This window comes from Rhineura floridana, chromosome 3 (assembly GCF_030035675.1).
Source record: "Rhineura floridana isolate rRhiFlo1 chromosome 3, rRhiFlo1.hap2, whole genome shotgun sequence".
Lineage (NCBI taxonomy): Eukaryota > Metazoa > Chordata > Lepidosauria > Squamata > Rhineuridae > Rhineura > Rhineura floridana.
The window spans coordinates 2,144,896-2,170,162 of NC_084482.1; the positions used below are offsets into that span (position 1 = coordinate 2,144,896).

Genomic DNA, 25,267 nt, shown 5'->3' on the forward strand with positions numbered 1-25,267 from the left:
GTTTGAATTCAAAGCACTTCCTCTACGGAGGGGAAAATGCTGTGTTTGTTCCTTTGCAAGTGGGGTTTAAATCAGGAGCTTCCTTTCTTTATAGATACTTCTGTACCTGCCCCACACCTGATGTCACATATGTGTGGGACTGGTGGATGTGGTTTCTGGGAAACAGACTCCCAAGCCAAATTTGGACACATGCGAGACCTAATTTGGTCCATGTGCTGGAGGTTCACTGCCCTTCTAGTAAGGTACAAAATTTACACAGTCATAACAAGGACTACTTGGTGTAGTGATTAGTGTGTTGAGCTGGGAATACCTGGGTTCAAATCCTCACTCAGCCATGAAGCTCACTTGGGCCAGTCACACTCTCTCAGACTCATCTAATTCATGGGAGTTTTGTGAGTATAAACCATGTACACTGCCTTGAGATCTTTGGTGGACGGACAGGATGCCAAAATATTTAAATAAATAAAGGCTGCAGTTAAAGCAGTTGACCAACTTTAAAAGCTTCACCTGACAACGAAGGGGAATTCCACAAGCTGGCCACCATCACTAAGAAGGCTCTCTTGCCATTTGCCTCACACTGAGATAGTGGGACACCTGGAGGAGGACCCCCAGAGAAGACATCAGAGCATGGGCAGGATGATGCAGGAGCAGGGTGTTCTTCAGGTTCCAATCCTGGGACCACTACCCATCCCAGGGTGGGCCAAGACCTTTTGCCATTTTCAGGAGTTGCAACAATGGGAAGAGCTGATGCAGTCGATGTATTAGCATAGAATCATACAATAGTAGAGTTGGAAGGGGCCTATAAGGCCATCGAGTTCAACCCCCTGCTTAATACTAGAATCCAAATCAAAGCATTCCCGACAGATGGCTGTCCAGCTGCCTCTTGAATGCCTCCAGTGTCAGAGAGCCCACTAGCTCTTGAGGTAATTGGTTCCATTGTCATATGGCTCTAACAGTTAGGAAGTTTTTCCTGATGTCCAGTTGAAATCTGGCTTCCTGCAACTTGAGCCCATTATTCCATGTCCTGCACTCTGGGATGATCATGTACCTTTCATGTACTTGAAGAGCGCTATCATATCTCCTCTCAGTCTTCTCTTCTCCAGGCTAAACATGCCCAGTTCTTTCAGTCTCTCTTCATAGGGCTGTGTTTCCAGTCCCCTGATCACCCTCGTTGCCCTCCTCTGAACCTGTTCCAGTTTGTCTACATCCTTCTTGAAGTGCAGAGACCAGAACTGGACGCAGTACTCAAGATGAGGCCTAACCAGTGCTGAATAGAGGGGAGCTAATACTTCACACGATTTGGAAACTATACTTCTGTTAATGCAGCCTAATATAGCATCTGCCTTTTTTGCAACCACATCACACTGTTGGCTCATATTCAGCTTGTGATCAACGACAATTCCAAGATCCTTCTCACATGTCGTATCGCTGAGCCAAGTATCCCCCATCTTATAACTGGGCATTTGGTTTCTTTTTCCTAAGTGTAGAACTTTGCATTTATCCCTGTTGAATTTCATTCTGTTGTTTTCAGCCCAATGCTCCAGCCTATCAAGGTCCCTTTGAATTTTCTTTCTGTCTTCCATGGTATTAGCTATGCCCCCCAATTTTGTATCATCTGCAAATTTGATAATCATGCTCTGTACCTCCTCATCCAAGTCATTAATAAAAATGTTGAAGAGCACTGGGCCCAGGACCGAGCCCTGTGGTACCCCACTCGTTACTTCCACCCAGTTTGAGAAGGAACCATTGATAAGCACTTTTTGAGTACGATTCTGGAGCCAACTGTGGGTCCTCCTGATAGTTGTTCCATCCAGCCCACATTTAGCTAGCTTGCTAATCAGAATATTATGGGGCACTTTGTCAAAAACTGTGCTGAAGTCGAGATATATTATGTCTACAGCATTCCCAAAGTCTACAAGGGAGGTTACCCAATCAAAAAATGAGATGAGATTAGTTTGGCAGGATTTGTTCTTCATAAATCCATGTTGGCTCCTAGTAATCACTGCATTGTTTTCAAGGTGCTTACAGACTGACTGCTTTATAATCTGCTCCAGAGTTTTTCCAGGGATTGAGGTTAGGCTGACTGGTCTGTAGTTCCCCAGTTCCTCCTTTTTGCCCTTTTTGAAGATAGGGACAACATTAGCTCTCCTCCAGTCATCCGGCACTTCACCAGTCCTCCATGATTTCGCAAAGATAATAGAGAGCAGTTCAGAGAATTCTTCAGCCAGTTCCTTCAATACCCTAGGATGCAGTTTATCAGGCCTTGCCAATTTGAACTTGTTCAAAGTGATTAGGTATTCCTTGACTGTTTGTCTATTAATCTCTAGCTCCAATCCTGTCCCTTCTACGTCATGTTTCCCGGAAGGGTCACAGACCCTTTTTTGGGAGAAGACTGAGCAAAAGTAGGAATTGAGCTCTTCTGCCTTTTCTTTGTCATCTGTTATCATCTATTCTATTCTATTTTGCCATCCTCATTGAGTAGCTGTGCCACCATTTCTTTTCTCTGTCTTTTACTATGGACATACCTGAATAAAGCTTTTTTTTTTGCTTTTAGCATCTCTCGCTAGCCTCAGCTGATTCTCAGCTTTAGCCTTCCTGACGCCATGCCTGCAATTCTGTGATACCTGCCTGTACTCTTCCTTTCTGGCCTGGCCTTCTTTCCACTTCCTATATGTGTCCTTTTTTGTTTTCAGGTCAGCTATAAGCTTTTTGTGAAGCCACATTGGCTTCTTCTGTTGTTTCCCCCCTTTTTTTCCTTGTTGGAATTGCTTGCCATTGCGCTTTTAGAATTTCCTTTTTTAGAAACTCCCACCCATCTTGGACTCCTTTTCTCATTAGGGTGGCTTGCCATGGAACCGTACCTACAATTGCTCTGAGTTTATTAAAATCAGCTTTCCTGAAGTCCAGGGTGTGCGTATGGCTACTTTCAGCTTTTGCTTCTGTTAAAATCAAGAATTCAAGTATGATGTGGTCACTTTCCCCCAGAGTTCCCGGAACTGCCACTTCATCCACCAAATCATCTCTGTTGGTTAGAATCAAGTCCAGGAAAGCTGATCCTCTGGTCGCTTCCTCCACTTTCTGTAGGAGAAAGGTATCTCCAACACAAGTTAGAAATTTCTTGGAGGGGCTGTGTTTGGCAGAATTTGTCTCCCAACAGATACCGGGATAATTAAAATCCCCCATTACTACTACATCATGCCTCTTTGAAATATTGGCAATTTCCTTTTCAAAAGTAACATTCTCGTCTCCTTGATTGGGTGATCGGTAATAGACTCCAGGCACCACATTCCTTTTATTACTTGCCCCATTAATTTTAATCCAGATACTATCGGTGGAACTACCAAGCTCATCTTCCTGTGTCTGTGCAGGGATATATATTTTTAACATATAGTGCGACTCCACCTCTCTTTTTATTCCTTCTGTTCTTTTTGAACAAGTTATATCCTTCAGTTGCTGTATTCCAGTCATGGGAGTCATCCCACCAAGTTTCAGTTATACCTGTCAAGTCGTAATTACCCTCCTGTATTAAGAGTTCAAGTTCATCCTGCTTGTTTCCCATGCTCTGCACATTAGTATACAGGCATCGAAGACCATGTGATTTATGGCTTGGCTTCCTTACTACATTTTTCTGAGGACCGTTACTGGGCCCTATTAGAGCAGATCTCTCTGTTCCCGTTACTGTGCACAAGCCTTCATCAGTTGTTACCACCAAGTTTACGTCTCCCTCCCCCTTAGGATTAAGTTGAAAGCCCTCCTGATGAACTTCTCCATGCTGTGGCCAAACACATTCTTCCAAGTCCTTGTGAGATGCAACCCATCACTTGCCGGCAGTCCATCTTTCAGGAAGCATAGCCCGTGGTCCCAGAATCCAAATCTTTCACATCGGCACCACCTTCGTAGCTATTCATTCACACAAAGTATTTTCCTTTTCCTTTCTACTCTTCTAAGTACTGGAAGGATGGATGAAAAAACTATCTGGGCCCCAAAGTCCTTGAGTTTCCTTCCCACAACTTCCAAGTCTGATGTGATTTCTTCATAGCTCCATTTGGCAGTATCATTTGTTCCTACATGGATGAGGAGAGATACTTGTCAGTGGGCTTGATGAGTGATGGCAACCCTTCCGTCACATCTCTAATCCGTCCTCCTGGTAGACAGCATATCTGACGAGTCCACAGATCTTCTCGGCATACTTGGGTTTCAATCCCACGCAGTAGGGAGTCTCCCACTACTAGTACTCTTCTCTTCTTGTTGTGGGGCAGATCTAATCCTTCCCCCCCCAAAAAAAAGCTCTGGGTAAATGCTGTTGTTCCACCCCATTATTAAATGAGGGGAGAAGTCTAGTTCTTGGAGAGTAAGGAGTAGGAATAGAGATCCCTTAAGCCTCCTGTGTCGCCACCCTATTCTTGGAGAATGTGGCTCCCAGAAGTGTTTTGTGAGCAGGGGTAGAGAAGGGGTTGGGGCTGCCTCTTGCTGACCATATCTCCTTTACTTCTTTCTCCTCCTGTCACAGAGCTGTGTATCTGGTGCGGCACAAAGAAACCCGGCAGCGCTTTGCCATGAAGAAGATTAACAAGCAAAACCTCATCCTGCGCAACCAGATCCAGCAGGCCTTTGTGGAGCGTGACATTTTGACTTTTGCAGAAAATCCCTTTGTGGTCAGCATGTTCTGCTCTTTTGAGACAAAGCGCTATCTCTGCATGGTCATGGAGTATGTTGAAGGTATATGGCCTCAGAACGCAGTGGAGGAAGGCCCCATGATATAGAGTCTCTAGGCCAATTTCCACCTGTATTGTGACAGTGGTCACGTGATGTATAGTCCACAGGGAGCCATTGCATTGACATGCACTGGACTCAAGGCATTAGGCTGCAGAATTTCAACAGCACATAACTAAGAACATCCATAAAAAGATATCACATCTTTATTATCTTGATTCACACGTCTGCCAGTAGATTGTGTTCAGATTAACAAGGTACGACTCTACTTGTATCCAGATATGACGACTGGGAAGGGACCATAGCTCAGTGGTTAACCCAGTTTTCGCCAACCTGTTGGCTTCCAGATGTCTTGGACTGCAGCCCTGCTGTCTGGGGCTGATGTGAATTGTACTCCAAAACATCTGGTGCGCCAAGCCTGGGTTATTAAGCACTGAGCTGCACAGCCATGTAAATATAGCAAAATAAAAGGTCTTAGGTTCAGTCTCTGCCATCTCCAGGTACAGCTGGGAAAGACCCTTACCTGAAACTCTGGAGATCTGCTGTCAATCACTGTGAAAATACTGAGATAGATGGGCCAATAGATGGACTTGGAATATAGGAAGCTGCTTTATACCTAAGGTTGCAATCCAGTACTCGCTTGCATGGAAGTGAGTCCTATTGAACTCGGTGGAACCTACTGAGGGAAGGCCAAAACTCTGTGGTAGAGCCCAGGTTCATGATTTTAGAATTCTATAAGGGCCAAGCATGTTTTCTGTTGCACTGAGGAGTTTGGTAGAATACATATTTCATGTTTCCCCCCTAATCTCTCTACAAGGAGCTTACAGGCTTCCCATGGGCATGTAGATGGCCACTGTGAGAACAGAGTGCTGGATTAGGTGGGCATTTAGCCTGATCCAGCAGAGCTTGTTTTACGTAAAGTAAATAATATTTTAATTTTATTTAAAAATGGAACGTAAATATTCAGGGAGAGCTCCCAAACTATCCTTTGTGGATATTTTGGAACAGACTCCTTCAAGCTCCCTTGTGGCTACAGCCTCTTGCCAGCCCTTTCCTTTCCCTGTTCAGAGTTTTATGATGCTTTGAACAAAGGTAGTGTCAGAGAAGTGGCACATGCTTAAGGCATACAGGCCTTCAGACTGCCTGATACAGCCGCAGAGGGATCTCCCTTTGAAAGACAATCACAGAGACAGGCATCCAGACAGTGACTTCAGCTGGGACAGATACACTTTGTTAGTTTGTTCAGAGGACTTCATCTCAGAGAAATGAAGATGAGTTCAAGTGTTAGCCATTCCATTCAGATTTGCATGCCCCATGATACCACAAAATTACACAAGTCAGCTTTCAGATTACATATTAAAATTAAATTACATGTGTGTGAGCTTGCAAGAAATGATCAACCAATTCTGAGAACAATGGTTATCAAATACCCTTCAGTAAACAACGTACACACCTTGTTGACCAAATAATCTTTAAATTAAAAAAAGCTCAAAAGTGGAGAAAAGCATCTTTCTTGACATTCCCAACTGATCCTGTCAAGAGCTCCTTCTGAGTTCATAGCCTTCCCAGGAAGTAACTGGTGTCAATCCCCTCAACCGGTGGTTTCACTCCTTTTAGTCAGGATAGTCGTGTTCCTGGAAGGTCTAAGATCATCTCTTTTATTAAACTGGGTCTCCAGCTTAAAAGCAAGCTTGGATGATGAGAGACAGCATAGTCCTTGTGCGCTTGGCAGGAACGTCCAGCATCCTGTTAAGTTTTTCAGCAAGCAAGACTAGAAACACTTGTCTATAGGCAACCACACAGGCCTTTAGTATTACATATATTTTGAATGTAGGGAAGAGGGATACAAGTCCGCATCTGCCCTCCTGCAAGCTGTACCTCCTAGCACTGCAAACGAGAGAGAGCAATGGAGGACTGCAAGCTTCAGTCAAGGACAAGCCAAAGTAGGAGTTCTGTTCTCTATGCACAGAACAGCATCCTAGCCATGTTCCTAACCATTTCACCTTTTTCCTAGCAGGTGGGGACTGTGCCACACTGTTGAAAAACATAGGGGCGCTGCCCGTAGAGATGGCCCGCATGTACTTTGCTGAGACTGTCCTTGCGCTGGAGTATCTGCACAACTATGGCATCGTCCACCGTGACCTCAAGCCTGACAAGTATGAAGCTCAGAGCCAGAGCCTCTCCTGCACTGTGTTGCCAGGAGAGAAGCAGCAACATGCTTTGCTGACATGCCCCAGGTTCCTCTGCCAATAGTTGGGGTAGGGAATGCCTGTGATCTGCTCTCTCTGATGGTTGCCTCTCGGGCTTTCTCCTCAGTCTGCTCATCACTTCCATGGGGCACATCAAGTTGACAGACTTTGGTCTCTCCAAGATGGGACTGATGAGCCTCACCACCAACCTGTATGAAGGTCACATTGAGAAAGATGCCCGGGAGTTCCTAGACAAACAGGTAGGGGGCCCTGATGGTATATCTGTGGGGGGGAGTTGAAAATGTGCAGTGGAAATTGTGTGACATGGACATCAAGGTTCATCTAGTGGAGTTCTTTCTACTCCTCTTAGATTCAGGCCCAGTGACTGGGTGTTTACATACAAATGATGGAAATAAGGGGACTTTAATGTAAATTGGCCATATGGGATATTTCACTGCCACCAGACCATGTGGTGAATATCTACAGAGGTATGAGATAAGAGAGGACAAAATCACCTTGCAGCTGACTGGAAGCTCTCGTCTTGTTGACTTGTTTTTAAACCCTAGTGTGGACTTTAAATTGGAGCTTGTCAATCAGCAGAACAAAGCCTTTATTACCAATTTTTATTTATTTATTTTTATTTATTTTCATTTCTAGACCGCCCATAGCTAATAGCTCTCTGGGCGGTGTACAAAACGAGATTAAAATACAATATAGAATAAAATCAATAACAAAGGAACACATTAAACTAAAAACATAAACATAAAGCATTAAACATTAAAATGCCTGGGAGTATAGCCAGGTCTTAACCTGGCGCCTAAAAGAAAGAACCGTAGGCGCCAGGCGTATTTCCTCCGGTAAGCTGTTCCATAATTCGGGGGCCACCACAGAAAAGGCCCTAGATCTAGTAACAGTCCTCCAGGCATCCTGATGAGTTGGTACCCGGAGGAGGGCCTTAGATACTGAATGAAGTGAATGGGTAGGTTCATAGCGGGAGAGGCGTTCCACAAGGTATTGCGGTCCCACAATGGCTTCTACTTCTTTGAAAGGAAGATACAAGGCAACACAATACAGATTGTCACTGTAGAGCAAGTGTGGCTGGCCCCCGGCTCAGGGGCCTGATGCAAACTTTTCTGGGGCCCGTTTTGGCAGTGGCAGACAAAAGAGAAATTAGACACAGCTCTAGGATGGACAGAGAGGTTTTAACCTCGGCCCAGCCCACCTCTCTGATGGAAGATGCAAATCACCCCTTCTCAGTCATCAGATCTAGAATTTGATAAGTGAGGCGGCAGCAATTAAGCCCTCCTCCTCAGCTAATCTGCACAGGCTAACAGGTGAGGAGATGGTGGAGCTGTGTGGGAATAGGCAAGAATTTGGAGTGGCCACACCCACCGCTGGCATGCAGATTCCAGAGAACTGGCCAAGGGTGGATGTGGCTATGACTAACTTATGTTCATTGATTTCAGTGGGTTTACTCTGAGGATAAGGGTGGGATGCCTCCAGTCTCCAGGTCAATCATTCCCTTCCAAGGGGTTCCATTTGGCCACAGAGGCTATTTCCCCCAAACCACGCCCACCAGCTGATGTCACTAGAGATCTGATTGGAAGGAAGGACAGCGCAGGGCAGGCTTTGTAAGTGCAAGAGATTTTGACAGGTGGGTGAGGTACCCTCTGTCAATCATGTGAAATCATAGTGATGTGTGATTGACAAGTGTATTGCCCCACCCACCTATCAAGGTTGGCCCACGGGGTAGGTCCAAATAAAGATCTGTACCTCAGAGCCAAAAAGGTTCCCCACCACTGGAATAGGACTTAGTTGAATACAACCCTATATTTTTAATTATTATTTTTATGCTATTTATCTGGCTATTTCCCTCAGGAAAGCTTAGATCACTGGATTCCCAGTGGTCTAAGGATGCCCTTTTCAGATTAAAACCTGGTTAACTTCAACATTCACACAGCATCCAGTGTTTTCTGGACCATTTAGTCGAACCAGTGTGGACTGTATGCTAGGTGGATCAGTAGTGTAATGCAGTGGTGTACCTAGCGTATTTGACACCTGGGGCGGATCATTTTTTTACACCCCCCTCCTCTATACGACAAAATTATTTTCAGTAATAATCATGGAATGAAACGAATAATAATAGCCAGACAAGAAATGCAGACAGTGAAAAATTTCTTTTATTGAACTTCGTATATATAAACATTCCAGTAAAAAAATAAATAATAATAAATAAATAAATAATAAATAATAATAAATAAATAAATAGTAATAAATAAATAAATAAATAATAAATATTAAAATACAAAAAGGAAAAAAGTAATGGATTAATACTTTTTAATTACATTAATGTATTTTTTGAAAAAAGGGGAAAAACTTATACCTACATATTGGTCTGTCACAGTAATGAATAATAACATTATAGTTTCTGTATTTGAGCCTTAGCTTCTGCAAATTTGTCAATGACTTCGTCAAAATTGATCTTCTTCGCATGTTAATGTTCAATAGACAGTAAAGCCAGATTTGTCAATCTATCTTCGCTCATAGTTGATCAAAGAACACTCTTTATTAATTTTAGTTTTGAAAACTTTATTTCACATGAAGCAACAGATATACAAATAGTTAGGAAAAGTCTTAAACATAAGGATAAGTTTGGCAGAGATTCATAAAAATCCCATTTCACAATAAATTCCAGAAATTGCAATACTGTCCATGTCTTTGTTTCTTCGGGATAGATTCTAGAGGCTTTCAAATGTCTCTGCAGTCGAAAAATTTCCACTAAAATATCTTCACCAGAAAATTCATCATAAATTTCTATTATATTTGGTAAAAACTTCTGAAGTTTTTCTTCTTCTGCAAAAATCAGAGAAAATGGCTGAATGATAGCAACATTGACATTATTTGATCCATTGCTTTAGAACGAGTGTCCAGTTCTTGGTGAAAACGATCAAGGCATTCAAACATTGCCCTTTTGATTTCTTCTGGCAATGTAAGACCAGCATCTTTTGCCATTTCTCCTGGCATTCTTCTTCAAAATTTGATTCTTTTTTCTATGTAAATGTCCATTTCCTTACATTTTGAGGTTGCATAGTTAATGGCCTTCTCCACAATTTCTGTGCGCTGATCTTCAAGGAACAGTTTTAAAGCTTGGAGTTTCACTGTACATTGGTCAAGGCTGATTCCGGCTGTTTGCAAATATTTTTGTGTCTGATTAACCTCATCTAAAACTTCACACCAGAAAAAAAGATAACTCAGAAAAGAAAAACTGCATACAGTAGAGAGCAAAATCTGAGCTGATCCTCTTGTGTCCACATTTTCTTTTTGGATCACACAGTACTTCAAAGGTTGAGACTAACTTTTCAAAATTTGTCTTTACTGCACGCACAGCTTCATAATGAGCACTCCATCTTGTCTGGGAAAGTCTTTTCACTGTTATACCTACATTCTGCAGCATTTTCCATCAATGAGGTGAGACTGAAAAGAATGAATACATTTTTTCCAAAGTTCCAAAAAAAGTCACAAATGAAGAAACACTTCCAAAAGAGTGAACTCCGCAAAGGTTCAGAGAATGATTTGCACAAGGCACAAATAAGGACTTGGGATTAATTTCTTTGATTTTTGCCTGAGCACCACTGTGAATACCGGCCATAGTTGCAGCGTTGTCATAAACCACGACAGAGGTTTATGTCCAGTCCATCACTATCTGTCGGGAGGATGAGCTGGGCTCCTGGGGGGTTGTCAGAAGAGGATTCAAATGGCTGGCAGAGGGAGGAGGGAGGAACTTACCCTCTGTGGAGCGAAGCCGAAACAGAGGACATGCCAGAGATAGGGTCGCCTAGCAACGGGGAGCCTGAGAGCCTTGAAGTTTTAGAATCCCCCCCAGACATTCCCAGGCCCTCCCTTCTCCGCAGCTCAGAGCAAGAGGGAGGGCTGATCACAGCAGAAAGGCGGAGAGATGGTTTACCCTCAGCCTCTCCTTTATCACCCATAGGGGAATCGGACACTTCAGAAGAGGAGGAGGTGATGCCTCCCCCCTCACCACGCACACGCAGACGGTTGAAAAGACAGGAGAGAAGGGGGGGAAGGCGGGCAGTACCTGAGGGGGAGTTAAGGAGGAGCGAAAGGTTGCGCGCCCGTTTAGCCCCTTCTTAAAGAACAGGCGGGAAGCAGCCCCTTGCTCTGTCAACTTTCTCCCAATGTCGCAGGACCTGTATCCCTGTATTGCTTCATGAGAAAGCGCAGTCTTTGTTGGACATTACTCTAATAAAACACGAATTAACTACAACCTCTGGTCTGGTTCCTGAGTCGCATCCTGGGCCTGACAGCTTGACAGAGCCACCTAAATCACCCTGAACGCTCTCTTCACTTGACTGGGACAAGATGTCAAAGGGAGCAGTGGGGGGATGAACCCCACTTCTGAGACGGAAGAAGTGAAACTCTTGAGGACTAAGGTAGCTGAATTGCAGACGGATGTCCAAGCCCTGCTAGCAGCAGTCAAGGCACTGAAGGCGGATAATCAAACCTTGAAGGCCACGATAGACCAGATGCAAACAGCCCCTCCAGCTGCCACAGTAAAGGTTCCCATTGGATTGCCCCCAAAATACGCAGGACAAAGTGATCAGTTGGCAACTTTCGTGGCTCAATGTGAGTTATATCTGGATGTCAGGCACATGGAGTTTCCAGACGATGGGGCTAAAGTGGCCTTCGTGATTAGCCTCCTGGAGGGAGAAGCTGCAAAATGGGTGACTCCGTATCTCATGAGAAAAGATACTGTCTTAAGAAGGTACAGAGGATTTATACAGGAGATGACCGAGATGTTCCAAGACCCGCAAAGAGCTGAAACAGTAGCGCGGCAACTAGGCGCTCTGAAGCAAGCTAAAGGGACTGTTTCCGAGTACACTAACGCTTTTAAAATTCTGTCCCAGGAAACTGGTTACAATGACGCCGCCCTGATGTTTATGTACCGGAGTGGATTAAATGCTGAAATCCTGGATTAGTTGGCCAGGACCTCCCCCTCCGCTGACCTACCAGGGCTCATCCGGCTATGCCTACAGATAGATCACCGGATGGAAGGAAGGCGCCTGGAAAGGAAGCAGGAGGTCCCGAGATACTCAGCCTCGGCATCTCGCAGCAAGACCCTTCCCTCTGCAGGAATGGCAGGTAATGCAGCTGAGGGACAGGGAGGGACTAGGCCAAGACTGTCGGAAGAAGAAAAGGAAAGACGCCGCCGAGAACGTTTATGCTTTTATTGTTCAAAGCCGGGCCACGTGGCCAGAGACTGTGGACTAAAAGGGGGGAAAGCTGAGCCGTCGGGAAACTAGAACACCCAGTCCACGTGCAGGCCGGGGGACTGGGGGCAGCATTGTATAAAGGCCCCCCAACGATCCAACCTCCCTCAAAGGGGGTGTTGGTCTTGCCTATTCGGATTACAACTTCCAGAGGAGTGGTGTTTAATTCCACTGCCTTAATTGACAGTGGAGCCTCCACAAATTTTATTGATGTAAAGTTAGTCAAGCGTCATGGAATTTCCCGGTGGAAACTGAACGCTCCCCTAGCTGTGGAGACTATCGATGGGAGACCCCTGAAGTCAGGAGGGGTGACACAAGCCACGGAGGAAGTGAAACTTCAAATCCCCGGGCACGAAGAGTTCATTTCGCTATACGTGTCAGATCTCTCGAACTTTGAGGTGATTCTGGGAATGCCCTGGCTAGCAAAGCATGAACCCACAATAAGTTGGAAGGAGGCGGTGGTGTGGTTCACCTCACAGTATTGCCAGGAGAACTGTCAACCTGAAGGAATCAAGAACACCTTAGCAGGGGCAGTGCAAGAGATCGAGCAAGTGACCCTGCCGCCAAAGTATGAAGAATTCAAAGATGTGTTTGATGAAAAGGAGGCAGAGACTTTACCCCCCCACCGCCCTTACGACTGTGCGATTGATCTAGTGCCAGGAGCCAGCATTCCATCAGGGAGAATCTACTCTCTCACAGAGAATAAGAGGGAGGCCCTGAAGGAATTCCTGGATAAAAACCTGAGACGAGGATTCATATGCCCCTCACAATCCCCTGCTGGAGTGCCACTATTGTTTGTGAAAAAGAAGGGGGGGAACTCAGACCCTGTAACGACTATCGCGCATTGAACCAGATCACCATCCCCAACAGCTACCCGCTGCCCCTGATCTCAGAGTTGTTGGACCGACTGCGCTCTGCAAAAATCTTCACGAAGTTGGATTTGAGAGGAGCGTACAATCTGATCAGGATGAAGCAGGGAGATGAATGGAAAACAGGGTTCTTGACCGCTTACGGACAGTATGAATACCTGGTCATGCCGTTTGGGCTTTGTGGAAGTCCAGGAATTTTTCAAAAATTCATGAATGACGTGTTTAGAGACTTGTTGGACACATATGTAATCTGTTACTTAGATGATATCCTGGTGTTCTCAAAGAACCAGGAAGACCACGACCAGCATGTGAAGACGGTGTTGCAAAGACTGAGAGAAAATCACCTGTATGCTAAATTAGAGAAATGTGGTTTTGACCTCAAGTCTCTAGACTTCCTTGGATATCGAATCTCAGCGGAAGGCGTGGAGATGGACCCAGGGAAAGTAAGCTGTATATTGGACTGGGGCCAACCTGTCACCAAAAAGGATGTACAACGGTTTTGGGGGTTTGCCAATTATTACAGAAAGTTCATTCCAGGGTTTTCCAAATTGACAGCTCCTCTGACTGACTGTTTAAGGGGAAAGAAGAAGTTTCAATGGACAGAGAATGCCACCCAGGCCTTTGAGGAGCTGAAGAGAAGGTTCGCTTCCGAGCCCATTCTGCACTTTGCTGACCCGACCCGCCCTTTCATCGTGGAAGCAGATGCTTCAGATTTTGCTATCGGGGGGGTCCTTCTGCAATTAGATCAAGAAGGAAAGGAGCTGCACCCCTGTGCGTACTTCTCTCGGAAGTTAAAGCCTGCAGAGAAGAATTACACAGTTTGGGAGAAGGAGCTGCTGGCCATCAAGGACTCTTTTGAAAACTGGAGACAATACCTAGAGGGGGGCCCTCATCAGATCGAAGTGCGCTCCGACCACAAGAACCTGGAAAGCCTCCAAACTGCCAGAAAGCTGAACCAGAGACAAATAAGATGGTCCCAGTTCTTCACCAGGTTTAACTTCAAGATCACTTACCAAGCCCAAGCCAAAAACCAGAGAGCTGATGCCTTATCCAGACAGCCACAGTACAAAGAAAGTGAATCCGAGGACCAGCCTCAGTACGTGATCCCGCCAGAGAAATTAATGTTGGGATCATGCCAGTCTTCGTGGGAAGAGGAACTCAAAAAGGCACAACGAGAAGATGCAGACATACTAAAATATGGGCAGGAGACGGGACAAAGTCAAGACTCAAAAGTAACCTTTCACTGGAGGAATGGACTATTATGGTTCAAAACAGCCAGATATGTGCCAGAAGGAGAATTAAGGCTCAGAATCCTACGCCAGTGCCATGATTCCATCACAGCGGGACACTTTGGGATTTACAAGACCATTCAGAACGTGGCCAAGGACTTCTGGTGGCCTAAAATGCGTAGGGATATTGAAAGCTATGTAAAGTCCTGTTCTGTCTGTCTGCGGACAAAAACACAAACAGGAAAACCAGCAGGACTGTTACAACCGCTACTTGTCCCACATGAACCCTGGAAGGATCTCTCCATGGATTTTATAACTGATCTACCCAAATCCCAAGGAATGACATCCGTTTTAGTCGTGGTAGATCTACTCACCAAAATGGCGCATTTCCTCCCTTGTGCAGGGGCCTTAGAGGCTAAGGAAACGGCCAAGTTATTCATCAAAGAAGTCTACCGACTGCATGGGTTGCCAAACAGTGTAGTCTCAGACCGAGGAACTCAGTTCACAGCCAAATTTTGGAGAGCAATGTGGAAACAGTTGCAGACGGAATTAAAACTCTCCTCCGCCCATCACCCCCAGACAGATGGGCAAACGGAACGCTTGAACGCCGTTTTGGAAAGATATTTAAGAAGTTATGTGTCCTATCAACAGACTGACTGGGTATCATATTTGCATTTTGCAGAGTTCGCCTACAACAATTCTCTACACTCCAGCACTCAACAAACCCCATTCTTCGCGAATTATGGATTCCATCCTAAAGTCTTTCCAAGCAGCTCAGAAGGAATGCTGGTACCGGCAGCTGAGGACTTCCTAAAAGAATTGCAAGCGGCGCAACAAACACTGAAACAGTAGTTAAACGAAGCCAAAACAGAGTACAAGCGAGTTGCTGACCTGCACAGGAAGGAGCCCCCCCCCCTTCAACCAGGAGACCAGGTATGGCTGTCCACCCGTTTCCTCCAGATGCCGGGCAAATGTAGAAAATTACAAGACAAAAGGGTGGGTCCTTTTGAAATAGAAACTCAAATTAATCCTGTGGCGTACCGGCTGAAGCTACCTGACACGTTTAAAATACATCCTGTGTTTCATCGATCCCTCTTGACGAAAGCCGCCCCTCCCAGTGAGCTGCGGCCGGAGGAGCCTCCTGGGTCCCCACTCCTGATAAATGAGCAGCTTGAGTTTGAAGTTGAGGAAATCTTGGATTCCAGGATCAGACGCCACAAGCTGCAGTATTTGATTCACTGGAAGGGCTATGGAGTGGCTGACAGATCATGGGAAAATGCAGATGATGATGTGCATGCTCCAGAGTTAGTAAAACTTTTCCATCAACGTTTTCCTCACCGCCCCAAGCCGGACAGGGGGAGGGGGGCACAGCTTGAGAAGGGGGATGGTGTCGGGAGGATGAGCTGGGCTCCTGGGGGGTTGTCAGAAGAGGATTCAAATGGCTGGCAGAGGGAGGAGGGAGGAACTTACCCTCTGTGGAGCGAAGCCGAAACAGAGGACATGCCAGAGATAGGGTTGCCTAGCAACGGGGAGCCTGAGAGCCTTGAAGTTTTAGAATCCCCCCCAGACATTCCCAGGCCCTCCCTTCTCCGCAGCTCAGAGCAAGAGGGAGGGCTGATCACAGCAGAAAGGCGGAGAGATGGTTTACCCTCAGCCTCTCCTTTATCACCCATAGGGGAATCGGACACTTCAGAAGAGGAGGAGGTGATGCCTCCCCCCTCACCACGCACACGCAGACGGTTGAAAAGACAGGAGAGAAGGGGGGGAAGGCGGGCAGTACCTGAGGGGGAGTTAAGGAGGAGCGAAAGGTTGCGCGCCCGTTTAGCCCCTTCTTAAAGAACAGGCGGGAAGCAGCCCCTTGCTCTGTCAACTTTCTCCCAATGTCGCAGGACCTGTATCCCTGTATTGCTTCATGAGAAAGCGCAGTCTTTGTTGGACATTACTCTAATAAAACACGAATTAACTGCAACCTCTGGTCTGGTTCCTGAGTCGCATCCTGGGCCTGACACTATCCAGTTGTTTCAAGAGCTCTTCTGTGAGTTCAGCAGCAGTCTTCTCATAAATAGGAAAGAAGCCCAAGAATGATTCCTTTATTTCAACTTTACTATCTTCAATATGGACGTATCTGATCACTTCACACATTTGATCAGTGTGTGAAACATCGGGAGTGCTATCAAAAAGAATTCCAAAGTATTTTGCTTTTTTAATATCTGCCACTATTTTTTCTTTGATGTAATTTCCCAGAAGATGAATGAATTCATTTTGAATTTTTAGAGATAAGTGTGAAATCAATCTCCCTTCAGAAGGAATAGCATGTTTAATTTTTACAAAATGTTCCTTCAAAATTGGGTCGTAATTTGAGAGTAATTCTACCAACTCCAAAAAATTTCCTTTCTTTGCTGATGACATATCCTCTCTGTGACCACGGAAAGGAAGGTTTTGTTTGGCCAAAAACATAATTACATCCAAAAGACGATGTAAAATGTCTCTCCATTTTTTTCTCTCTTTATCCATTTCCACTTGATGGGTTTTAACAATAGTTTTTTGGAGTTTCAGTCAAAGGTCTTCCATTTTTCTAAGCAGGAGAGATGTTGTTCAGATATCTCATGTTCAAGGACTTTAGGATTTAATTTCCACCAGGTTTTAAAGCCAGTTATAAAGCTGGATGTTCCAGCTTTTGTCTCATTATCTGCAAAGAGTCTGCAGCAAAAGCAAAACAAACAATTTTTTTATTTCGAAAAGACCATCCAAGTTCTCAACACTTTTTTGCCATTTGGTAAAGATTTATAAAACCATGAAGTTGCCTCCTTTGCTCTTTTCTTCTTCTCATTGAACTGCAGAGAAAGGTCCATCTTTACTCTGAAGAGGTTCACTTCCCCTCTTAACCAGATTAACTCTCAAGTCGTCTGGAACCGGTATTGGCAAGCAGCGATATCAGAATAAATTAAAATATCATTCATCGCCTCTTCTTCATCAAAGTCTTGGTCTTGGTCTTTACTAGCGTCTCTTTCTTCTCCATCATTTTTTTTATCCTGTGGGTGTTGACTCAGTCTCTTGCAAACATTTCCTTTCTCTTCCTCATTATCAGTGCTTATAGAAGATGATTCATTGTCGTCTTTCAGCCCTACATATTTCAAAATAGATCCAGACATTGCCTCAGTTGCCTCCTCTTTTGCTTTTTTAATTTTTCTTTGTTGAGGTCCACTGGGTCGATGTCGTTTCATGTTGGTACGGGTACCCTAATTGATGATTAACCAATATATAATTATAGTGTATGGATATTGATGAATTATAACATCTCCTAATATAATGACTTGAAGAAGCCACACTATTAATAAAATCAAAGGTGACTCTGCTTGCAGGCAGGCACTTCCTTATTCAATGTATCATCATCATCATTATCATCCCTTGGCCACCACCTTTCCCAACAGGGGATAGAACTCTTATTAAATGTACAACCCTCCCAACAAGCCACAACTTATATATAAAGTCAAAGCAGGCAAGCACTTCTGTTCTATCATCATCATCATCATCATCATCATTATCATCATCATCATTGACTTTCCCATCAGGGGATATAACTCTTATTCTTTAATCTTCTTGGATGGCTTTAAAAGAAGATTAGACAAATTCATGGAGGACAGGGCTATCAATGGCTACTAGCCATGATGGCTGTGCTCTGCCACCCTAGTCAGAGGCAGAATGCTTCTGAAAACCAGTTGCCGGAAGCCTCAGGAGGGGAGTGTTCTTGCACTCGGGTCCTGCTTGCGGGCTTCCCCCAGGCACCTGGTTGGCCACTGTGAGAACAGGATGCTGGACTAGATGGGCCACTGGCCTGATCCAGCAGGCTCTTCTTATGTTCTTATGTTCTTATTAAAACTCTAATTAAGCAAATAGCTCCAAGAAGACAGGGAACAAAATCAAAGCTGCAGGAACAAAAATATGGGTGCAAGCCCAGTTGTGGCACAGTTAATCAAAAGCTATGTCTGGTCAACAGGAGAGTTTGAATGTTGGACTAGGATCTGGGAGAGCAGGGTTTGAATCCCCACTCAGCCTAACCCACCTCACAGAGTTGTTGTGGAGATTAAATGAGGAGGGGGAGAACTACGTAGGCCACCTTGAGCTCCTTGGAGAAAAGGTGGGATGCAAATGCAGTAAAATAATAAATAAAGAAATATTTAGAAATATTTAGAAATATTTGGGGGCAAGTTACTCCTTTAACGGCTCCCTATCCAAAACAGGGACACAGAGTAAAAAAGGGAGGAAGGACAGGCCTAGTTTCTTTAATACAGTAAATGCTTTCTGACCAATAGAGGGACACAACTAGAGGAACAAAGGAGCTGGTGGAGGGGAGAATGCACGCCAAAAACCAACTGTGAAAGGAAAGGAGTGGCAATATTGGGCCCTAAATATATGCCTCAACAAGACAGAGCTTGGAAAAGTTACTTTTTTTGAACTACAACTCCCATCAGCCCCAGCCAGCATGGCCACTGGATTGGGCTGATGGGAGTTGTAGTTCAAAAAAGTAACTTTTCTAAACTCTGAACAAACTCAGATTAGACACCCACAAAGGTTCCTTAATGTTTTATAACTCAAGACTAGCTGCCAAGCAGGGAAGCCCTGTGACTCACCCCCCCAACCAAAAAATGGCTTGGGTGGGTGGGTAAAGAAGCACCAGCGATGCTTGCTGCATCTCTTAGCAAGCAGCCAGGAGGCTTTCAGCTCCTGTTGCACAGTAAAGTGATGCCCCAGCTTCTCCTGCTGCAGAGTAGAAAAGAGTGGGAACAGCTTTCCCTCTTCAAACACAGACGCCCGTCTGCAGCTAGAAACAGGTATATCTCTCCCTTTCCTGTTTTGCCTGGAGACACTTCGCTCTAGCCTTTTTCCGTAGTACTTCTACTGACAAAAGAGGGCAGGTCGGGTGTCGGGAGGAAGAGGCACTGGAGCTTAAACAAGCCCAGCCGGCCTCTTCTCTTAACACATTCACACCACACACACTCCTTGCTCGCATGCCGCTCAGTGGTGTGAATTGACTGCGCAGTAATGGAGGGAAGGAGAGGACACGAAGGCAGTTCGTGCACAAGCAGTGCAGGCTGGCAAGACAAGCAGCTGGCGGAGCAAACACTAGCTAAGCACGGTCATCGAAATGAGACAATGCACCCCCTTATTGTTGGCACCTGGGGCGGGCCGCACCCCCCGCACCCCTTTTGGTATGCTCCTGGTGTAGTGACAAATTCAGAAGTGCAGGGTCCCTTCATTATAGTAATGCTACGACCCCTCACTCGCTTGCTTGCTTGCTCTCTGTTGTCGTCTCCTCAGTCCTTCCTGTCTGTGCCTTCTCTCACAATAACAGATGTTCCTAGGAGCCAATCAGGGTGAAAGGGGAGTGTGTTAGCTACTGAGAAGCATCTTCTCAGTGGCTGACTCACCTCCTTTCACTCTGATTGGCTCCAATCAGCAGAAAACGACAAGAAAACATGCTAGAATATTCTTATCAGTGGCTAACACACTTCCCTGTCATACTGATTGGCTTGTAGGTCGCTGGAGACATAGGGCCCTGGCTGGGACCTTGCTCCCCCAAGAATAAGGGGTCTAAGACCCCCGGGACCCTAAACAACTACACCCCTGGGTGGGATACCTGGGACTCAGTGGGCCAATATCTGTGCTAGCTGAAGGTGTCTTGACAGGTGTGTGGGACTCCCGAATACATTGCTCCTGAAGTGATCCTTCGCCAAGGCTATGGGAAGCCAGTGGACTGGTGGGCTATGGGCATCATCCTGTATGAGTTCCTGGTGGGCTGCGTGCCGTTCTTTGGAGACACTCCCGAGGAGCTCTTTGGCCAGGTCATCACTGGTATGTGAAGGGCAGGTGTTTTGTTCATGGTGATCCAGTTATGAGCCCAGGGGTTGAATGGGGGCGAGCTCTGACTTAGGTGGGGAGAAAAATGTACAGAGGGCATCATGAAACTGTGCGTGAAGCATTGAGATGGAGCTGAAGTTGTTGGGCTCTGTGGGCTGTTTTTTATGTGGGGATAATGCTTGGAATACGAGCATGGTTGTCAGAAAGTAGGTGTGGCTGCAGCCATAACAATTAAAACTGTTATAATAATCTCCCCATTGAGGAGAGGCCCTTCTGCCCACCCTAGCCCTTCCCAGCTGCTACTGCCAGCACCAGCAAACTGCAACAGCTTCTCTTTGTCCGTCTGCTTCCAGATGACATCTTGTGGCCAGAAGGGGAGGAGGCCCTCCCAGCAGACGCTCAGCATCTCATCTCCTGCCTCCTACAGACCAACCCTCTCCTCCGCCTGGGGGCAGGTAAGGACAAGTGAGGGGGTAGGGGGGCTTCAGTGTGATCCAATCCAGAAAGAGGGAGGGGGTAGTCCTGCCCCCAGCTTCTTCAGAAATGTTGCAACCTGGAACATCAGATTGTGGCCTTGACAGGTCCCTATCAACATTCCCTAAACAGAGCGCTCAGTACATGTCCCCACCCCCCTGCCCCACTCCACCCCTTTCCCCAAAGTCCCTGTCTGGCAGCAGCATCACAAATTTCTAGGCAAGACCCCCACCATCCCTAGTATGATTTATAGTTTTGTCCAGCAGAGGGCAGCAAACCCCCAGTACATATATTGTTTTTTCAGGTGGCGCCTATGAAGTGAAACAGCATGCATTTTTCAAAGATTTGGACTGGAACGGACTTCTGAGGCAGAAAGCAGAGTTCATCCCTCACCTGGAGTCTGAGGAAGACACCAGCTACTTTGACAGCAAGTGTTAACCCTTCTTTCCCTTTCCCCCCAGAATATTTCCCTTTATCAAATGGAGTAAGGCTGAGACTAGTGACCTGCTCCCCTTTCCACTGCTCTCTTCATCCTTTCTTCTTGCTTCCTACACAGCTAAGAGAGACCCCAGCCACCCCAATGGGGGATTTCCAATGCAAACAGCAGCTTCAGAGGAATAATTCACACCAGGACCATCACAGGGGGAGGAAAGGGCCATAGTTCAATGGCAGAGTGCACGCTTGCTGCTGAAGGTCCTGAGTTCCACCCTGTCCCCAGGCACCTCCAGCTAGCACTGGGGAAGACCCCTGCCTGCAACCCTGGATGAGGCACTGCCAATCAGTGTACACAGTACTGAGCTAGATGAGCCAGTGGCCTGACTCTGTATAAGGCAGCTTCCTAGGCGCCAGTGATGGGGCTACCGTCCCTCTCCCTGCCTGGCAATCCCAATGATCAGCACCCCTCCCCCCAGCTGCTATTGCATTTTTAAAAAGATGTATGTTAAATGCATGCTAATAACATAACATGTTAAATAGTAAGGCACATTTAATGTCCAGTTTGATCCTAATGAACTATAACAAATGATAAGAGAACAAGAGGGAGGCGCCCCACAACTTTGGAAAATGCTGTATCAGTCACATCAGGTGATTGACAGGCGGGTGGTCCCACCCATCTCCCAAAATGGTCTGCAGTGGGTGAGCCAGTTCTGGATCCAGCCCTCAGGCTGAAGGAGATTCCCCACCCTTTCTCTGAGGTGACCATGGCAGCTAAATTCTAGGAGAGAAGGGGGACGTGTTAGGGTTTTCCCATACCTGTGTGTGTTGTCCAGCAGCAAGAGGATGGGAGGTGCAGAGGGAGAGGCTGTTTGTGGTTGTTGTTTTAAGTTTCCTTCTTGTACGTAGTGAGATCATTCACTTGGGTGCAGGGCAGCAGTTGCCTCTGTGACTTTTCCCTCTTTCTAGCCGCTTGAGGCCAGGCCGAGGGAGAAACAAGCTCTGCTGCCCCGGTCTGTGCATGGTCCATGAGCTGATGTTTCTCTTTCCAGCGCGCTCCGATCGTTACCACCACATTAATTCATATGATGAAGATGACACAACTGAAGATGAACCAGTGGAGATACGACAGTTTTCATCTTGTTCTCCCAGGTTCAGCAAGGTGAGAGCCCTCACCTGCTGCATTTAATTTTAATTGCTGGGTTTTTTTACAACACTTGAGAGATGGTGTGATGTGGTGGCTGTGGAGGGTGAGCTCAAAAGCCCGCCGTTCAGATCTCACAAGATACCCGTAGGCAAGCCATTGCTCTCTCTTTGCCTCAGCCCTCCTCTTTTGCAGAATAGAGGGTAATGCTACCGGCGTACTCATCAGGGTTGCTAAGTATGCTACTTTGGCTGTGCTATAACATGCTGCGGTCTTCATCATCATTGTCATCACCAGTTTGCCCTCTCCAAACGGTTGCTTGTGTTTGGGACAGGGGTGTGGTCGTCTGGGAGCTTGGGGGATCTTTGACCCTTTACTTTTTTAGGAGCAGGGTCTCTGCAGCGTCCGTATATATCTCCAGTATGTTACAAGCCAATCAGTAAGAAAGGGGTGTATTAGCCACTGAGTAGTGTCTTCTTACATGCTTCTTTATTTTTTCTTGCTGATTAGAGCCAATTAGAGTGAAAGAAGGTGAGTCAGCCACTGAGAAGACTCTTCTCAGTAGCTAACACTCTTTCCTGCCTATTGGCTCCTAGGCGTGTCGGTCATTGCGGGAAAAGGCATTAACAAGGATCTCATTCTCAACCCCACAGCAAAAAAGAGAGGAGGGTGTGTGGCTGTGACTAACATGAAGGGACCCTGCCCTTCTGAATTTGCCACTATGCTTCTGGTTTTGGAGTACAGTGTGAGTAGGAGGCAGAGTATGAATGGAGTGTGTTGGGGAGTAGGGAGGATGCTCATCTAAATTGCTTCATAAATGTATGGGCCATAGGCATGGTGTATCTCTGTAGGAGGCAGCTAAGTGTGCATGGATAGGGGATTGTCACCAACAGCCCAACCCTATGCACACTTTCTCACCAGGGTAGAAGCAATGTCTCCAAGTTCTGTGTGCATTGAGCTAACGTGGGGATGGCATGGGGTAGAGGATACTTTCAGGGGACAATTGACAGGAGGGATGTGATGCTTAAACTCTCCTGCATTCGCCAATTCTCCACATTCACACCTTTCTAAGACTATCTCCTCACTGCCCTCCAGACGGGAGCTGAAACTGGAAGTAAGCCTGACTGGTGAAAACACTGTATTTGGATTTGCCTAAAGGGCAGGGGGGATTTTCAGGGGAGAACTGAAGGATGGGAAAGGGTTAAGAGCACAGCAGTGCCCCATGTTAGTTCTTGGCGGCTGGGGAGCCATTCAGATTTTCCATCTCAGACACCATCTTTGGATGGCCCTGTGTGCACTGTGACTTGCTTTTGTTGTTATATCCCTCCTCTATGTAAGATGTTTTGAGTGTGCATCATTAGGGGCCAGTTTATTGCCTATTTATTGAACAGGTTTTTACCTGTGATTTTTGTTTTAAATATTATATTATTTTGATTGATAGGTTGTTCTATTGATGATTGTGTAAACCACTTTGCAATCATCTATGGTGAAAAGCTATCTGTCATTGTTGGAAATAAGTAGGTGGGTCCATATGGCATGTGTCTGTCACATTTCTCACCTTTCCTGCCTTGCCTGCTCCCCCTCCACTTCCCCAGGTGTACAGCAGCATGGAGCACCTGTCGCAGCACGAGCAGAAGACTCCAGGTGTCACCAAGAGGGACCAGAGCAACAAGCACAAGGATGAGAAGCCTGGCAAACGGGAAAGTTTGGGCAGCTTCACTCTTCGGGAGAAAAGCTGGCGGACCAACTCCCCAGAAATGTGAGTCCCACTTTGTGCACTGCAGCCATGCCTGCTCACCCCACCCCCTCTCCCTCTCCCCAGACCTGGAGGAGGCAACAGATATTTGGAAATGTGGAGACGGAGGAGGTGAGGCTTCTCCATCCATTGTTACTTCAGTTCAAAGAGGTCAATGTGGGGCATGGCGTCTTCCAGGCCTCTACCCCTTAGCTGCTGTTAGTGTTGAGGAAAAGCAAATCCTTTCTCTAATGTTATCTCGTGTGTCCTGAGGACTGAGCAGTGACAACTAGAAATGTCAACTGATTTACAGGATGCTTGGAAGCTCACCATCTGTCTAACCAGTGCATTAATCAATTCAGCTGTTAAATTTAAATATGTTTTTGTATTACCAAAAGCTCGGTGCAGGTGCATTATAGGTGAGGTACTGAAGAAAGTATGGGATTACATTAAGTTTAATAAACAATTGCTATCTCTCATTCTCAGGAGGGAAGATCATCTTTAAAATATTATTTTTTCATTCCTTATTATAACAACACTTTAGATGCACAACCATTTTTAAAAAATCTTGTGCTGTTAAGTTGCAGCCCTAACAAAATTTCTCCTCATTTACTAAAACTGAATCAACTGAAGCTGTAGTTCAGGTGTGGGAAACCTGTGGCCCTCCAGATGTTACTGGAAGCCAGTCCCCTTCAGCCCCAGCCAACATGGCCAGTGGTCAGGGATGACAGGAGTTGTAGTCCAGCAACAACCTGGAGGGCCACAGGCTTCTCATCCCTGTTTTAGATGTGGTTGATTGTGTACCAATTACAGCCCTAATAAAAATGAATTGTGTGGCTCTAAGTCCTAATGATTCAAGCCCTGACTGATACTTTGGTTGTGGCCCTAGCTTCCAATGTTTGAGGCCTAGCCAGCTTGCTTGTTTTCTGCCTCGCAGGAAGCGGCTCTCTGCCTCAGAGTCATCCTACACCGAGAGTGATTCCAGCCCCCCCTTGGGTGCACGCCGTCGCTTCTCAGCCTTGATGGACACCAGCCGTTTTGCTGTGACACTGGAAACTGATACTGAGATTCCTGGCAAGGGGCCTGTGAAGGCTCCTGGGGAAAATGGGTCCATGGGGCCCACACCACAAGCTGAAGGCAAGGAGAGCAAGGAAGGGGCAGCCGGAGATGCTGGACGGGGCCCTCCCACTGTAGAGACTGACGTAGGTGAGTAATGGCTAAAATGAGGCAGGATGGTCTATTTCAGAAAGCCCTCACTTTGGCAGGTTACAAGAAGATGCTATAGTTGGAGGCCCAATTTGTTTATTACATGACTTGTGCATTTTACAACCTGAA

At 46.0% G+C, this 25,267-nt stretch overlaps 1 protein-coding gene across 5 annotated transcripts in view; it reads left to right on the forward strand.

Moving 5' to 3' along the window:
* The window catches only part of MAST1 (microtubule associated serine/threonine kinase 1), a 136,869-nt gene that overhangs the window by 100,493 nt on the left and 11,109 nt on the right, over positions 1 to 25,267 (forward strand). For all 5 annotated transcript variants that reach the window (XM_061613772.1, XM_061613773.1, XM_061613776.1 and 2 more), the window contains 9 exons: positions 4,511 to 4,719; positions 6,731 to 6,869; positions 7,030 to 7,162; positions 19,976 to 20,141; positions 20,501 to 20,602; positions 20,926 to 21,048; positions 22,106 to 22,215; positions 23,793 to 23,956; positions 24,870 to 25,138. In XM_061613772.1, the coding sequence (XP_061469756.1) occupies positions 4,511 to 4,719; positions 6,731 to 6,869; positions 7,030 to 7,162; positions 19,976 to 20,141; positions 20,501 to 20,602; positions 20,926 to 21,048; positions 22,106 to 22,215; positions 23,793 to 23,956; positions 24,870 to 25,138 (1,415 nt within the window). The remainder of the gene's footprint in view (positions 1 to 4,510; positions 4,720 to 6,730; positions 6,870 to 7,029; positions 7,163 to 19,975; positions 20,142 to 20,500; positions 20,603 to 20,925; positions 21,049 to 22,105; positions 22,216 to 23,792; positions 23,957 to 24,869; positions 25,139 to 25,267) is intronic.